The following is an 18,685-nucleotide window of genomic DNA, read 5'->3' on the forward strand; positions in this document are numbered from 1 at the left end:
ACGAGCTTAGCAAGGCATGTGGGGACCAGATTGTGGAGGACTTGGGGCCCAGACAAGTGAATGTACAGTAGGAAGTAGCAGGATTAGTACAGGAGAGACTGGAGGCAGGAAATAGGTTAAGAGCATTGCAGGAGAGAGGCAGGGGTAGTGGCAGTGGGAACAGAACAGTGAACAGGAGGCAAATCCCTTAGTGGTTCTCAATGATTGAACAGATAGAGTGACTGAAGGAATAGGGAGGGTGCAAGACAGCTCTGACATGAATTGTATGTTTGAAACTGGAGCTATTAATTAAAACTAGGATGTCAAAAAGCCCCCCATTCTATGCAAAGATAACGGATTACATTTGGAACATGGAGTTTGGAAAGACCTCCAAGGCAGCATTTCTCTCTAGCAGACAGAAATAGGAGTCTGATATGTAAATGAGAAATTGGGGCTGGAGATAGAAATTTTGGAGTTATCTGCATAGATCTGATAGTTGAGAATTAATTCTGCAAGGGAAAAAATACATCATGAAGAGAAAGTGAACTGAGTACTATATCCAGAGTGTGAGGTCTGAGGAATACTGACATTTAAAAGAGTCATATAGAAGAGAGAAGAGGGAGGGAAGAAGGTTAGGGTGAAGGTGATCAGAATGAAAATCAGGCAGTGACCCAAAATGGCGCCAGTCACAAGCACCTCAAGAGCTTCAAAAACCTGAAAACCAAGAAAAGACCTTTGGTTTTGTAATGAAGGAGAAGCTTGATGATTTCTGAGAGTGAATACAGAGATGATGGAGGCTCAAAATGGAGAAGATGCAGAGGGATTGGAAGAGTTTAAGATGTTTCATTTGCTGAGGGAAAAGGAGAGAGGGTAGAAAAGGTAGGAAAAAGCCAGAAGAATAGTAATTTTTTTTCTCATTAAAACATTTTTTTTAAATCAAGGTATAATTTACATGTAATAAATTGCATGTATTTTAAAGTGTACAGTTTGATAAGTTTTGCTATGTATATACCCATAATACCATACCACTATAAGACAACTAGTTTTTCTTTGTTGTTTTTTTTTTTTGGTTTTTTTGGTTTTTTTTTTTTTTTGGTCACCTCCCGAAAAATTTCCTGATGCCATTTTGTAATTCCTCACTCTTTCTCCTTCCAACACTACCCCCAACCGCAACTCAGGCAACCACTGATCCACTTTCTGTCTCTATAGATTAGTTTATATTTTCTAGAAATGTATATAAATGGAATTATACAATATGCACTCTTTTTTGGTCTGGCTTCTTTCATTTCATTTTATCACTGAGAAGTATTTCATTGTATGGCTATATTACAATTTGCTTATTCATTCACCCGTTTATGGTTGTTTCCAGTTTTTGACTATTACAGGTCAAGTTATTAAGAACATTTTTGTACCAATTGTTGTGTAGACATATGCTTTCTTTTCTTTTGGATAAAACCCTAGGAGTGGATGACTAAATCTTATGGTATGTTTAACTTCTTAAGAAACTGCCAAACTGTTTTCCAAGTGGTTATACCAGTCCCATAGTAACTTATCAAGGATGTTCCAGTCCCTCCACATCCTTGATGGTTGAGCTTTTTAATTTTAACCATTCTAATAGGCTTATGGCGATATCTCATTATGGGTTTAATTTGTATTTTCACAATGACTAATGATATTGAGCTTATTTTCACATGCTTATCTGCCACCTGTATACTTTCTATAGTAGGTGTCTATTCAAATAATTTGTCTATTTTTAAAAATTGGGTCGTTTGATTTCTTATTGAGTTTTGAGATTTCTTTGTATATTCTGGATACAAGTCCTTTATTGGGTGTATGCTTTGCATATAATATTTTCTCCAGTATGTGGCTTGTCTTTTCATTCTACTCACACTGTCTTTTGAAGAACAGACATTTTTAATTTTGATGAAGTTCAGTTTGTCAAATTTTTATTTTTGGATTTTTCTTTTGGTATCATATCTAAGAAATCTTTTTCTAACTTAAGATCACAAAGATTTTCTTCTAGAAAAAAATTTACTTTGTGTTAAATTTTGTAATAGCAGATAAGATAAGGTTTGAACTTTTTCTCTTCTAAACACATAGATATCCAATTGTTCTAGCACGGTTTGTTTAAAACACAATTTTGCACTGCACATTTGTCAAAATCAGTTATCCATATACGTATGGGTCAGAATAGTAATTTTGATGGAGGACTAGAAGTTGGCATGAAGTCATTCAAAGTCAAAACAAATTTGGCTCAAAAATTGATACAGTGCCTCCTGTTATCAGTGAGGACAAGCACTGGGAATAGGAAAAAATAAAGAGTGAAAGAGATTAAAATGATCATTGAAACAGAGTATAAGATGCATGGGATTCTATGAATATACATAGTTGGGGCTCTTGATCAATCTCTGTGTCCAGAGAAGGCCTCCAAAAGGAGGGGATGTCTAGCTGAAGATTCATTCTGGATGAAAGTGGTGAGCAAGCAATGGTGAGAAGGCAGAAGGCAGAGCATGAGCAAAAGTTTGCAGGCATGCATGAAACAGCAGTGTGTGTGTGTGTGTGTGTGTGTGTGTGTGTGTGTGTGTACGTGCGCACGTGTGTATGTTTAGGTGGTGCTATGAGTAGTTCAATATTTCTAAAAGGTAAAGAGGATGAACAGAGAAGCAGAGTATAAAATTCAAGAGATAGAACCAGGTTTTGTCTGCCATGTCAAGTAATTCCATTTATTTTGATATTGAAAATTAAAATCAGAGATTTGCACCTTAAAGTGGTCAGTCTGGGAGTTGTGTATAGGAGTGACTGAAGAGTGTTGGGTGGTGCTTCAAAATCCAATGGGAAAACCAAGTGAGAGTTAAGAGGTTGCAGTTAAGTACTTAAAATTAAAGGACTGAACTAGGACAGTGCTGTTAAGACTAGAGAGAAGAGAGCTAATTCAAGAAATTTTGAGGAGTTAAAACCAGAAGCAGTGGGAGATGAGGAGTTGGGATGAGGCCATGATGCCCACTAGGTAGCTGGTGCTGCCATTAACCAACTAAACTTAGGAATAAAACAGGAAGCATATAAGAGAGGAAAGGGCAAGTTTGCTTTGGGTCTTAATAAATTTGAGATGCTCATCAGACATTTACATAGAGATGTCATCAGGCAGGTTGACATAAGTAAAGTATCCCCATGAAAGTGGCTGTGAATGATATTGCTTAGGAAGCTCCTGGGATTAAAAAGAGAAGAAGGCTCTGCACACTTGAATTACATTTGGTCCTATCTAAAACATCAAGAGACATTTGGTCCATGCCCAAAGTACCTTGAAGTGTGAAAAGACAAACAGCCAAGCCATGAACAAGTTATCACCCAGGTTCTTGATGGCCACACTCAAATAAAACTGATGCCAACCTCACGATGATCTAACAGAATCAAATCTGTATCACCAAAACTGTTCACAGATAGAACAAATAGAAAGATAATAATCAGATTGCTATATACTTGAGAGCAATTGCTCATCAATTCAGAGTAACCTGCCAAACTTCATGAAAAGGAAGAACAAGAGTCAATGTGAAATCCAAGATTTCTCATGAATTAAAAGAAAAATAACATCTATACAATTTGAACAAGGCTCAATGTTTGCACTCTGTAATAGATCACGGACCAAATGTCTCTGTGGACATTTTAGATAGGACCAAATGTGCACAAATTCTCTGCACAGTCCCCTTGAGATTCACCAGTATTTAAAGAGTAGGCAGGAGAAGAGAGTGCCTTGAGAGAATGGTCAGAGAAGTAGGTGGAAAACCCCAGGGGAGTTGTGTCATGGAAGCCAGGGGAGTTGAAGGTCTCAGGCAAAAGAATGCTCAGAACTCTCAGAGGCAAAGGTAACTTGGGAGGTGCCTAATGAAGTGGTGTAGCAGCGCACAGGCTCTGGACTCCGGCTACCATTAAGAGCTGTATGATTTTGGTTAAGTTGCTTAGACTGCCCCTTTCTCAGTTTCCTCAACTATAAAATGGGACAAGTGGTAGAGGTGTGGGGAGATTAAATGAGATAATACATACAATGTTCTTTGAACAACACCTAGCAAATAGGAAATAATGCCAACTAGCAATATAATTAAACAAGGAATCAAAATCAATTTTGCAAAAATGGTTGTCAATGGTAACTTTGTGAGTACAATTTAAGTAGGGTGGTGATAAAAGGCAGATTGCAGTGGGTTGAGGAGAATATGGGATAAAGGGAAGTTAGCAAATGTTTAGTAATCACTTGAGAAGCCTGGCTTGAATTGAAGGTGAGATAGAAGGGAGAGCCAAAGAGACATACTTGGTCAGTGTGATCAATGGAAGGTCGCTATGGGGGGTGGAAGGGGGGGCGCTGACCATGTTTTGGCAAAGAGGAATGAGCAGTTCTGAGAGAGAGACTAAAGATAAAGGAGAGAAGGGAAGTAGGGTGAGGCAGAGTTCAAGGAGAGGATTGCCGAGCATGTTGGGCGGTGGGGCGGGTCTCTCTCCTGGAACAGGAGCTTATTGGAAAAGGTGAGAGCACACAGTTGAGGCAGTTTACTGAGAGTAACTTCAGTTTAACCAGTCTATGGACCAGGAGTGAGGGGATGGAAGCTGGATAATGGCTAGAGGTGAAGGTTCATGTCAATGGGTAAATTATGTCCTCCCCCTCCCCCATTCACGTTAAAGTCCTAACCTCCAGTAACATTAGAATGTGACTATATTTGGAAATAGGGTCTTTAAAGAGGTAATTAAGTTAAAATGAAGTCAGGGTGGAGCCCTAACCCAATATGACTAGTGTCTTTATAAGAGATTAGGACAAAGACACACACAGAGGGAGGACCATGTGAAGACACAAGAAAACGATGGCTATCTGCCAGCCAAGGAGAAAAGCCTCAGAATGAAACTAAGCCTGCTGACACCTTGATTTGGTATTTCCAGACTTTAGAACTGAGAAAATGGATTTCTGTTGTTTAAGCTACCTGGTATGTAGTATTTTGTTATGGCACCCCCAGCAAATGAGTACGATCTGTAATGTGAGAGGGAGCTGGTCAGGCAAGGGCAAGGGCTGATGGTAGACCCTGTTTTGCACCTCAGGTGAGGAGGAAGGGTATGAGTTTGTGGTGGGAACAACCTGTACAATGGTGTGATTTTCTCTAGCAAGAGGGATGACTGGGGCCAACAGGGGTAAAAAGAGGGGCATCAAGAGGGCAGAGGAGAGTAGAGGAAGCTTGTGATAAATGAGTGATGGCAATGGGGCTGTATCTGGGGACCCAAGGAGTAAGCGGCCTGGGGCTTGGCTTGGGGGTAAAGCTGACTGGTTACCTGGAAGCTCAAACCATCTCTTCTTATTAGCACAGGGCCCTAACCAGCTGAGCCAAACAGCTATAGGTAGTGTTATAGATTCCACCTGTTATTCTCCCACTTAAAGAGGTAACAGTTATCAGGGTGCTTGGAAAACTTCAACAGTGAGACTCTGGAAGATCTAAGGAATTAAAGAAGCTGATTTTCCAAGTTGAGGGGTTACCCAAAAGTTGTTGAGAATTTGTGGAGAGATGGCGAGCCCTGTTCCAGTTTACATAGGTGAACAGACAGCAAGCATTACCGCCAGCCGCTAGGTCTCTGCATGAGTCCTCCTCCCTGTGGGCCCCACTGCGTAGTGGCTACCCTCAGTCTACACATCATCTTATGTGTACTGCACCACGAGCAAGCACAGTAACTGCTGCTTGATGAAGAGCATGAAAAGACAAGTGGCCTCCCATTATTCATTCACCCAGTAACCATTCATTAAGCACTCACTGTGTGTCCAGAATTGTGCAGGTACAGAGATGAAATAGGAAGGACCCTCACCCTCAAGGAGCTACTTGTCTAGGGGCAGAAAGTTGGATAGACAAATAGGCATAATAAAAAATGTAAAAGATGGTTAGTATCTGATGAAAGGTACAGAAAAATTCCTATGAGAGTTCTAAGGAAGAGGGCATTAATGTGGGATGGTGAACCTGGAGAGTTTCAAAAGGAGGAGGCATCACACTGGGCTTTTAAGGTACAAACTTGTTGAGGAAACATATATACAGACAAAAAGATAAGTACTCCTCCAAAGCAGCGTGTGGCTTCTCAATAATCCAAAGAGAGATCATCAGCGGAGGTGTCAGGGAGGGTTTCTTGAAGAGGTGAGTCTGAGGGGAAGAAAAGAGGCCTGGTAGGGGAAAGGGGGCAGAGACAGGGACGGTGTTAGCAGAAGCATGAAGGGAACATAAGGCCAGCCCGGTTGCTAACATGGAGGCACTGTCACTGTGAGATGGTTCAGAAAGCTGTGGCTACAAAGGCACATGGAGAGCCTGATGCCATTCTAGAGACTCCACTAGGACCAGCCTTCAGATAATAGGGAGTTCTGAGGACTTTGAGCTGATCAGTGATTATATACCTTCCTCTGGGTAGTCTTGGCCACACTCATTAGGGCTAAGCCAGGAAGCATCGCAGTGTACAGAATGAGGCCTGCTAGTCTCAGGGGAGGCATTTCTCCAGAGTGAACATAGGCATGAGACAAAAACAAAGAAAGGAGCTTGGGGTGGGGGTGAGCACAAAGTCAAGAGGCTGCCCTTCCCTTGGCATGAGCCTTTGATCTCAGAAAACTGGGCAGACGGTAAAGTTCTTGGTTCATGCGGAGAAAGTCTCAAGGTAAATGCAAGGGCTTAGCAACTCCTTGGCATGAAGGAGTCATGTTAGAAACATGGAAGAGTCATTACTTATAGACTTCCCATGGCTAGAGAGCTGGTCTCTGATTGTATTTCCCCATCTCAACCCTGCCCTTGCTGCAGCCCCAGACCTCACAGCCTCACCGTGGCTGCTGGTCCACTCTTCAGCAGAACAGTCCCTGGGGGTGCAGATGTGCCAGATGACGCTTTTCCTCATGAGGCAATGGCTGGGAACTCTGAGAATCCTGGCCCAGCTGGACAGCCATGACTGGGGGACACAGCATAGGCCAGGAGCATTGGCTGCACATTCAGTCCTGAGCACACTGCTCTCTATTACCTCGCTGGAGACTGCTGAACAGCAAGTATGCTATTAGATAATACCTGTAGGGGACATGATCCTCTGGTGTACTGAGAGAGCCTGAGCCTGCATCTTGTCCTTTGGATCCTTGGACCCAGAAACAAGGTTCCTGTTGTCATTCTGATTATTCTGTTCCCTATATGTTTGATGTCGACCAACCACCTAGTTGAGGCTGTTTCCAGCCAGAAATTAACCACCATCTAAAACCTAAACTTAATGAAAAGTGAAGGCCAGAATGGCATGGAGGTTGGATGGAGGGGCCAAACTGTGGACCTTAATGAGTTGGTGAATACCTGCCAAATACCTCTGAGTGCAGAGTCTTGCCTTGGACCCTGCAGGGAGGGAAGGAGGGAAGGAGTACTGAGGGGAACCTCATGCACCCCTTAATGTAAAATTCTCACATTCCCTATTTCGTACCGAGTCATGGTACCTTTGTCTCAAAGTGTGTCCAGTGACACTCTGAGTTGATTGTATGGCTGACTGGTGTCTTGCACATCTGGGTTTGTATTAGCTCATTGTCTTTGTCAGCTCAGGTTACCATAACAAAATACCACAGACTGGGTGGATTCAACAATAGATATTTATTTATCACAGTTTGGGAGGCTGGAAATCCAAGAGCAAGGTGCCAGTGGCATTGGTTTCTGGTGACAGCCCACTTCCTGGATTGCTGACAGCCACCTTCTTGCTGTTTCCTCATGTGTTAGAGAGAGAAAAAGAGAGAGAGCATTCTCTTGTGTTGTGTCTTAGAAGGGCACTAATCCTATCAGATTAGGACCCCAACATTATGACCCCATTTAACTTTAACAACCTCTGAAAGGCCCTATCTCTAAATATAGTCACATTGAAGGTGAGGGCTTTGACATATGAATTTAGGGAACATAATTCAGTCCACAGCACATGTACTCTGCAAAGAGAAGGAAATGGACAGAAGTTATAGGCTCTGGAACAGACAATTACGTTTGTGTTGCTTCTTGTGGTATAGGTATCTTTGTGCCTTTTGTGTACTGACGGGATAGAGCCAAAGTCCAGTGTGATGCTATAGCATGAACAACCTAATCAAAACATTACTAAAGTTGCTCCTTTCCTACCTTAGAAGCCCAAGTTCCCAGATTCACAGGGGACTTGGGGATTTTTTGAGAGATTATTTTATTAATTTACTTTGTTACAGGTGGTTAATTAAATATTTAATAGATTGTAATAGTGAGGTCATGTGGCCCAAAGAGAAAGATATCTGCCCCCAGTCTGAAAATCCTGTGGGTGTTGTGGGGATGTCCTGAGGTCCAGAGTCCAGCCTTTTGGTGTTTTGGAGTTAATCTGCCTTGGTGAGACTTCCCTTGTGGTGTCCTAACAGGCTCATGTGCCCTAATGCTATAGACTAAATGTTTGTGTCTCCCTAAAATTCCCGTGTTGAAACTCAAACCCCTGATGTGACAGTATTAGGAGGTGGGGCCTTTGGGAGGTGTTTGGATGAGGTCACGAGGGTTGGGCTCCCACGATGGGATTAGTGCCCTTTTAAACGTAACCAGAAAGATTGTTCTCCCTCTCTCTCTGCTGCGTGAGGTCACATTGAGAAGGCAGCCATCTGAAAACCAAGAAGCAGGCCCTCACTGGAACCCAACTATGCTGGCACCCTGATCTCGGACTCCCTGGCCTCCAGAACTTTGAGAAATCAATGCCTTTTGTATAAGCTCCCCAGTTTGCAATATCTTGTTGTAGCAGTTGGAGCTGACTAAGACACACCTACCTTTTAAAAAATATGCCCCTTTTTAGCAGCAAATCCCTGGTAAGACAATTAGAAGGAAGATGAGCCATGCTTAAGAGTGTGGAATCTATGACCTGGAATCACCTCCATCTTCTACCTCTTACCTGCTCCGCAAATGTGGGCAGGTAGCTTGACCTCCTTGACCTCTGTTTTCTCATCTCCAAGTGAGGATGACATAGATGACACACTCATCTCAAAGAAGTGTTATAGAGATTAAGTGAGGTTGTGTCCATGAAGCACTTAACACTAACGTGGTTGTGGCCATGAGTAAATGTGTACCTAGAAACATAAAGCTTGTGTGCCACGGATCCAGTGCCTCTTTCTCATGACTCATGTGGGATGGCTGTGCCAATTTCTGCCAATTTACTTTATTTTTAAAATGTATTTTTCAATTAGAGTTGACATACAATATTATGTTAATGTCAGGAGTACAACACAATGATTAGACATATACCTTATGAAGTGATCAACCAGTAAGTTTAGTACCTGTCTGACACCATATATAGTTATTACCATATTATTGACTAAAACCACAATCATATATCACCTCATGCTTGTCAGTATGGATATCACCAATAAATCAACAAACAACAAGTGTTAGCAAGGATGTGGAGAAAAGGGAACCCTCATGCATTATTGGGATTGTAAATTGGTGCAGCCACTATGGGAAACAGTATGGAGGTTCATCAGAAAATTAAAAATAGAACTACCATATGACCCTGCAATTCTACTTCTGGGTATTTACCTGAAGAAATCCAATACACTAATTCAAAAAGATACACACCCCCCTGTGTTCATTGTAGCATTATTTACAGTAGTCAAGGTATGGAACAAACTAAATGTTCATTGATAGGCAAATGGATAAAGATGTGATACATATATACGATGGAATATTACTCAGCCATAAAAAGTATGAAATCTTAGCATTTGTGACAATGTGGATGGACCTTGAAGGTATTATGCCCAATGAAATAAGTCAGACAGAGAAAGACAAATACCATATAATTTTACTTATGTGTGGAACCTAAAAAACAAAATAAACAAATGAACAAAATAGAAACAAATTCATAGATATTCATAGATACAGAGAACAAACTAATGGTTACCAACTGGGTAAGGGGTTGAAGGAACAGTGAAAAAGGGGTTAAGAAGTACAAGTTATCAGTTATAAAAATAGTCGTGGGAATATAAAGTACAGCATTGAGAATATAGGCAATTCCTGACATTTTAGATGTCTCTCTTCTATGCTCTAGGGCTGAGCTAATGGTTTCTATTATATTTTTAACAATGAAACATTTTTTTCCACATCAAGTCTTATGTGGAACCCTGTTAGCTAAAACTGATGGATGTGGAGCTGTGCTGCTTGAAGCTGGTATGGCTGGAGACACCAGTGTGACCTCCCCCTCTGCTTCTTGAAGGAGCACATTTGAAAATCACTCCTCTAGGCTGCCCCACTTACATTCTATTTCCAAAGTCTCCCTCCTGGGACAACACAGTGTAATTGTTTAAGTTTCTGCTTCCTTAGTAACAATCTCATTCTGGTCTTGCTTTCCTAAGGTCAGGGTGGAAGTTTTAGGTGTCCCTTATCATACATACACTTATAGTTCTTTGACCATTCTTGCAGGTGGCTAATCCTATCTGGTGTGCGTGAACTTTGCTACTTAACTCACAAAGCCGTCTTTATTGTCTAGGTCTTGGGATGCACCTCTGTTGCCCAATATATGACCAACTTGTGTAAATGAAATCTATTTTTTATTGTTTGATAAGCCTATGCATATAAATAAATCCATAAATCAGAAGAAAATTCTTTGTAATATTCTCTGTCCTGGTTTTGATTTAGAAAATGGGTAACAATAGTTATGGGGAAAATATACAGAAAAGACAGCATGGAACCTGAGTATCTCTACCCACACCAACTGCAGAGATTCCAGGGCCACATGTTGGTAAAACCTTTTCGGTTTGGTTCCCCATATTGCTTTTCTGAGCCCTCAACTTCTGAAAGATATGCTTGATATTTCTTTTTTTATTGAAATATAATTCATATACTACACAATTCATTCTTTTAAGGTATACAACTTAGTGGTTTTTAATGTATTCACGGAGTTGTGCATCCATCACCACAATCAATTTTAAAACATTTTCAACATCCCCAACAGAAATACTATCTGCATTAGCAGTCACTCTCCATTTCTCCACAATCCCAACCTCCTCTACTTTATTCCACCACCACTGCCAGTAAGCAACTACTAATCTACTTTCTGTATCTATTCTGGACATTTCATATAAATGGAATCATCTAACATGTAGTCTTTTGTGACTGGCTTCTTTCACTCAGCATAATGTTTTCAAGGCATATTCATGTTGTGGCATGTATCAGTACTTCATTTCTTTTTATTGTCAAGTAATATTCCATTGTATGGATATGCCACATTTTGTTTATCCATTCACCGGTTGATATATGTTTGGGTTTTTCCACTTTTTGGCTATTATGAATAATGCTTCTATGAATATCTCTAGATTTCTAATTTTGTAATTTCTTCTACCAAAAGAATGAATGATATCAATAGTTAGATTTATTGAGTGTTTACAGTGTACCAGGTACTATGCTGAGCACTCCACACATACTATTCATGTAATCTTCACAATAGCCCAAGGAGTAGGCTCTTTCCTCATTTTACAAATAGGAAACTGCAGTCCCATAGCTTTTTAAATGGGGTGGAGCTGGGATTTGAACCCAGGTGTCTCTGATCCCATAACACTTATGTTTAATACTGCTTACAGAAGTTGGGCAGTTTTTAGTACTACACCACTCCATTAAGTGGATGCCATTCATATTGATTAATTCACACAGATTAAATTTATAACATGTACCACTTACCTATATTATCTTTTTGAATCCTCATGCCTGTGAGGTTGTCTTACTATTCCTAATGTTCAGTGAGGAAAAAAGTTCAGAGAAACAATATAGCTCACTGGGTGACATGGTTCCTCAGTGTCAGAGCCTGGAGAGCCAGTATTCAGCAGTATCCTACAGCTGCTCCTTTATATCACAGCTCTCTTGCTCAAACCTGGCCTCCATTTAACCTTTTCTTGCCTCAGGGAGAATTTTTCATATGCCAAAAGTACAATTTTTGAAGAACAGCTACTATCTCCCTTCCTTTGCACACATGTACCTGTGTGTGTATGGTAATGTATATCCAAGGGTGTCACCATGCTTGGGCCTGGGGATCTCATACAGATAGACCCCCAGTGGCCTGCCATGACATTACAGGACTCCTGAGGTGGATCCACATTAGATTTCACTGCTACCCCTGGCTGCAAACCAAGACTCTTAGGATGTAGGGAACTTGCTTCAAGGACAGCTCTGAGGAGTGCTGGGTGGGAGCGGGTGAAGGAGCTACTTGGAAGAGGAAGGTGGCAGAAGTGGGAAATTGTAGAAGGAGGAGGGGTAATGGTAGAGGATACCAACTATCTCCATGTGGTTGCCTGCCCACAGCTGCTATCTTGGATGACCCCATGGAATGCAGCAGAGGGGAGCGGCTCTCCATCACCCTGGCCAAGAACCGCATCAACCGCACTCCTGAGAGGCTGGGCAAGGCCAAGGTCGAAGTCGACATCTTTGAGCTTCTCAGAGACAGCGAGTATGAGACTGCAGAAACCAGTACGTAGAATGGGCAGGGCTGCCCTCTTCTTTCCTTGCTGTCAGAGAAGAGGCTAGTAGTGGGAGCTGCACCCATCACCAGGACTGTGATATAGACATTCCCAAGGGAGGGAGAGAACTACACACTAGGAGGTCCTATAGAGCTTATCCTGGATGAGATTCCCAGGCTTTGCTGTGAATCATGGTTAGAATAAAATAAAGACGGGATACTCATTCATTCATTCATTTACCCATTCACTCATTTCCTCATGTTGATTCTTTCATCCTCCTGGACACAAATCATTAAATGAAAACTTGTGGGTGATTATGAGAGATATGGCCAGCTAAGGGGTAGCTTAGTCGTTGTACATCTGATTGCCTGTCTCACTTTCTTATGCTGAGGGCAGCATTGTGGGAAGAAACAGGGTCTAGGGATGGAGCTTGGCTACTCGCTCTGTGATTAACCTCAGACAAATCACATCCTATTTAAACTCAGTTTCTCCATCTGTGAAATGGGAATACTAGGATCTACTCTGCAAATTTTGCAAGTTGTGACATTTAAGCAACTTAAAATACAGGAAAATCCCCTTTGTGTTGCAGTACTTTACAACCAGACATAGCAGGTCACTAGAGTCACACATATGGAGCCCCTACTATGCTCTGGAGATTGCTTTTAATTCTTACAGGACTCCTGAGGTGGATCCACATTAGAATTTACTGCTACCCCTGGTACCCTCTACCATTACCCCTCCCAACAATTAGAGAGTTAAGTGTTTTTATGTCCACTTTACAAAAGAAACTAAGTCTAAAAGACATTAGATAACTTGACCAACCACAGAGCTAGTCAATGGCTGAGAGAGTTCTGGACCCTGCAAGTGCAGTGTTCAATCCACTACACCTCCCCTGGAATTCTCTGGTGTGTTGCTGGTATTACTTTGATGACTTTACAGGAGGAACTTCCAAGTTAGTGGGCTCGTAGCTAAGCTGGAAATGAACAGTCCCAGTTTAGAGGGAAAGGAAGGCACCCCTCAGCCCAGAGAGATGATAGCATCTATTCTTTAATACTTTGGAGTTCCCATCTCTTCACTTTTTCTCCTGTTTCCACCTTGAACAACACTCAACAGCAAAAACAAACAAAACAAAGCAAAAGAACAACTTGCTCAAGTATATATGTCAGACATCTGGTCTTCTATGTATGGATCCAGCAATGCTCTAATCTGGACTATTAGTATGGCAAGAGAAGAAACATTTTCCCCTTGGCCCAAGCATATTAGGTAGGATATCCAGAGAGGATGGGAAGGGAGGAAGGCAGCGGCCTTCTCTCTATCTCACAGTTGCTTTAAAGCTCTCATGGTATCTGATCCATTTCTTCTCTCTCTGCTAGTTTGGTTTATTCATCATACACCTGACCCATAATGGCCATGGTGGTCTGATTTTTTCATTTATTCAGGAAACTTTTGTGGAGCATATTTCAAGATATGTTTGAGAACATTGCAGAAAACAAAACAGACATGGTCCTTGCCCTCAGGTAACTTGTAGTCTCTTCAGTGGCAGCTTCCCTCAGAGCCTCTTGATGTAAATTTCCAAGGCAGAAAAACTGATTGGTCCACCTCATCTTGCTGCAGCTGGTCTCACAAGTCACAGGTATTGGCCAGGGTTTAATAACTATCCTTGGAGAAGGTATCAATCCCTAGAGACTGAGGGTGGGTGCTTACCATACAAAACAGGGCTGTTGAAGCCAGCAGCATCTATGAACACAGATTCCTCCTCCAGAAGAGGGCTTGAGGGAACAGGTACCTGAAATAGTCATTCATTTATTCACTTGGTCAGCCAATAAAATTTAGTGAGGATCTCTTATGCCCCTTCTAGACAATGGAGATTCAGCAGGGAACAGATAGAAATCCTAGTTATCATAGAGGTTAAATTCTAGTATAGTGAAAGGAAAATTGAAGTTTCTAAAGATTTTCCAAATGAAATCAGAAATATCATCAATGACTTTTTGTGAATCTCCTTACAGTCTAGTATTTGACCAGGAGGGCATGTCTCAGACAAGGCTCTGGATTTCTAAATAGCTCTGTAGTCTATACTTTGAAAAATCAGCTCTTCCTTCTTTTTTTTTTTTTTTTTTTTAATTCTTCCAGGCTTCCCTGGCAGAGCAGAGAGCACAGATTGTCCATTGCTGATGGAGGTCATTAGTAGATGTAAATATTCTCTCTTCAATGACCCATGCAGCCTGACTCAGTAGTCAATACATCTCAAATATTAAGCCAGATGAATCAGAGGAATAAAGGAAACTGGTATCTTTATTCCATATTGCAGAGCTTTGGGACATGTTTCTAATGCCCTTTTAGGCACCAAATATATTATCAGCAAGTGGCCCTTGGTTCGGCTTTTATATCTCAATGCATTTAAGACATGATTAACATTTGTTAGAAAAGAGGCCTTCTGAATCTTTTTATCCCAAAAGCCTTTCATCTGAAGCCAGAGCTGCTCCCCCACAATGGATTTTAGACACCATTCAGATGGTTCATAGAAAGGTTCCAGCCCAGCTCTTTCTGTCCCAAAGTAAAGGAGAGGGTGGCTGGTGGGTTAGTACAATTAGCTGAAGCTGGTGGGGCAGGGACTGGACTTCAGTGGCAGTGTTGGGAGAGGAGATAGGAGGGAGACAGGATGGCTGGATGAAGAAGGAACTACAGCTCTATGATCTCTGCTTTGGGGAAACTGTGTGGTATAAAGAGTGAGAGCGTGGATTTTAGAATCAGACTGACCTGGCTTAAATCCTGGTTCTACTATTTTCTAGCTCTGTGACTGTGGATGGTAATATCACCTCCTATAGTCATTAGGAACATGACATGAGACAGTATAAGTGAGGTGCTTAGCACCGTGCTCATAAAAGGATTCAGTATGTGGCAGCTATGGATTTTGTTGTTGGCTTTATTCTCTGTCCTTCACCTTGGAGCAAGCTCCCTCCCATCTCCTACCATCATTTCCTCCTCTCCCATGTTTCAAAGTTCACCCATCCTTACCTGGCAGCACCATTTATCTCCTGGGTTCCTCTCAATGGCCTTTCTTAATGCCAGCATGCCTCATGGAGCATCCCTTGTAATTGGACATTCCCCTTCTCTTTCTAATTTCTGGGCTTGATACATCTGACAGCTTTGAGCCTTTGGAAGTTATGGTGAGCCATCCAAAGCCATCTACTACCTGATGTCATGGGCTTCTTCCCTAATCTGGTGGCCCAGAGGTAATTTGCATTGTTATCTTAAACTATTTTAGTGACTCTGGAGCCCTGAACAACATCTCCAACCTCATACCTGTCACCCTGTGACTGGCGACTCTGCTTAAGGATGAAAGAGATCCTAGTGATGATATTCTTGGTTATGCAAAGTAAAGACTCTGATATAAGTTGGGGCAATGGCAATCCTACAATATACAGTTGTGCCTGCTTTTAGTAATAGATGACTTTCAAAAAGCTCTGCACAAATCGCACTTAATAAACCATACTTGGGGAGGGCGTGACAGTCAAGGGAAGCAATGGCAATTTCAGAATCAAAGAATGTAAAGTGTAAAGAAACTAAAGATTCTGGAATCTAGAGTTTAACCTCATTTGATGGTTGAAAGTAAGGCCGAAAGATGAGAAGTATCACATGAGACATTAATTAATAACAAATTTGGACGCTGGGAAGGTATAGTAGAAAATCATGCCTGCTTCTATCTGGTTCATGTAGATTTTCATAGAATGGATTTATTTAAAGTGACCATCCCTCAAACCACATCTGATTCCTTTCACATCTGTCCTTTCACCATCAGTGCCTCAGCCTTCCTGATACCTGACTTCCCAACCCCTTCTACACAGCCCACAGATCTGAAATAAGTAAGATGAACAAGACCCATTAGGTCATCACCCCTCCCTCTTGGCCTTTCCCTCCTTGGCTTTCTGTTCCATATCTTATCTTCATCTCAGCCTTTCTTGTGCAGAGAGCTCTCACAGGCCTTCTCCTCCTCTGTTCCTATAGATTAGTGTATCTCCTTTGGCTAATGTATTAGAGCTTAACTAAGTGCTCTTCCCCTTATCACCCAAACATCCCCTGCCTCTTCCAAAGCTAATTTGAGATTTAATTTACTACGGAACTAGAAGAAGAGACCCTGTCACCCCTCAGCTCTGCCTCAGATTGTCTCTGTGAAACCAAGCGTGCTGCTAGCCATCCACACTGTTTCCCCTGGAAACGCAGAGGTGCTGCACTGGTTATCTGGGCCTCAGTGGGCCTGGACTGGAGCAAGGCATTTCATGTTTTCATTACGTGGTCACTCTTCCTACACAAGTTCCCAAGCTTCTTGTAGACTCCATGAGCATGACCACTGATGATTCGGAGCTGTGTGTCTGGTGAGGGCCAGCTTTCTTCCTTCAGTTCAACAGAATGAATCTAAGTCAGCATAAGGGAAAAGAGAGAAGCCAGAAGAGAAAGGCATAAGAATAGTGATGAGTCATTCAACAAACATTCTCTGTTCCCTTTCTCTGAGTTACTCACATAATGTCCACAAAATACGAACTCAGAAATGCATTGAATTACAGTGCTTAGAAATCATTTGGCTTAACCTCCTCATTTTATAGATGGAAAAACTGAGATGATGGTTTTTCCAAGAGGCAGTTAAAATCACACATCTAAAAAGTGACATAAATCTCAGTAGATGTGCTGTGGGTTTGTCAGTGAGTGGCTCAGACAAGGGCAGAGGGAGGTAAGAACTGGGTCATAGGTGTAGCTAGGTGGTCAGGTAAGGCCTTTAGGCTAGACCTTAGAATGCTGAATAGGTGAGGAGAAGGGAACAGGGCATTCATGCAGAAGGCACAATATCATGAGCAAAGGCTTGAGGCAGGTAAAAAAAAATGGAGTACCTTGGGGCACAATGACAATGAACAAGGCTAAAACAGGAAGTTTTATTGGGGGCATAGGTGAGGGCCAAGGTGGGAAAGTGGTATAGAATAACAGTCAGAACTCAGGTGCTGAAGTCAGATGCACCAGGATCCTAATCCTAGCTCTGCCAGTCTGTGCCTCAGATTTCTTGTCTGTAAAATGGGAATAATGAGAGTTCTCATTATGAGATGATACACTTAAAAGACTTAGAGCAGTGCCTAACAGTAGGATGAACTCTCAGTAGATATTATCTAATATTAATAGTGGTAGTGCAATTAATATAGTAACCCCTCCCTCATGGGGGAATGTAAGGATTCCTGTCTCTTAGCCCAGCCTGGTGCCTGCACATGGGAAAGCCGCCCCCCTCCCACCTCCATAAATGATATTACTGGTGGTAGACTGGTTTGGGACCAGGTTCAGAGCTTTGAATGATACGCTATTGGTCATGTCCTAGGATGTGATGGTGAAGCAACCTGTCATTACCACCCTCACATATTCCCTTAATGGCTCAGAGGCCAGCAAGGCCAATTCATTCAGTCTATTGTCCACTCATGGATAGTTGAAAATGAAATGCCCTCCTGCAGACTTGAGTACAGGGAAAGATATGGTTCTTCACCATCGAAGCCATTGTTTTCCTTGCTCCAGGACAGTCAAGGCTTCACTTGGTGCTCAGAGTGCAGCATAACCAGGCACAAAGAGAGAACCTTTCCAGCCTCAGCAGCATGAAGTGTTTTGATGGGAAGGACTCTGAGTTTTCCCAGCCCTTCTGCTCCATATAACTGTCAGCTCTTGATGTTTGTTTACTACAGGGGCTCAGATTGCAGCTGAGAGACTCATCTAGTGGCCTGCTGAGAATGAGGAGGCTAGGCTTCCTTGTTTCCACCCAGGGAGCTGCTTTTTTCCTACAGGGCCTGCAATCAATGGTGCCTGTGATTAACCTCCCTGGACCCTCTTCCTCCTTATGAAGACTCAGAGAAGGAGTAAGTTCCCATGAGTCCCTCCTGTCCAGCCCAGGTTTCTAAGGGGACTTGGAACAAAGGCCAGAGCTGACATCTTGAGAGAAAGAAGTTCCCCTTCTTATAATACCCCATCGTGGTCTTTTATTCTAGCAGCTGCTCTGACAGTTGCTTTCCAACTCCTCTGCTGGCTGGGAAACTTTGTTGCCATGGCAATGTCACTCTTGTCTCCTGGTTTCTCCCCAGCTCCCTGGGAGGCAGAGGTAAATAAAGTACGTCTTCCTCCCCTCTCATACCTCACACAAGCTACTCAGAGCTCTCACAGAGAGAGCCAGAATCAGGTCAGGGTCCCGGAGGTCCTTTATAAATGATTTCCATTTCTACTGAGTGAGGCATCCTTCAT

The 18,685-nt window shown here is 42.2% G+C and overlaps 1 protein-coding gene across 1 annotated transcript in view; it reads left to right on the forward strand.

Annotated features, from left to right (window-relative positions):
- GRIK4 (glutamate ionotropic receptor kainate type subunit 4) overlaps positions 1-18,685 on the forward strand; it is a 307,264-nt gene that overhangs the window by 122,887 nt on the left and 165,692 nt on the right. Inside the window, exon 3 of the mRNA XM_006925242.1 lies at positions 12,270-12,434. Within this exon, the coding sequence (XP_006925304.1) occupies positions 12,270-12,434 (165 nt within the window). The remainder of the gene's footprint in view (positions 1-12,269; positions 12,435-18,685) is intronic.

Source organism: Pteropus alecto, unplaced genomic scaffold (genome assembly GCF_000325575.1).
Source record: "Pteropus alecto unplaced genomic scaffold, ASM32557v1 scaffold479, whole genome shotgun sequence".
Classification (NCBI taxonomy): domain Eukaryota; kingdom Metazoa; phylum Chordata; class Mammalia; order Chiroptera; family Pteropodidae; genus Pteropus; species Pteropus alecto.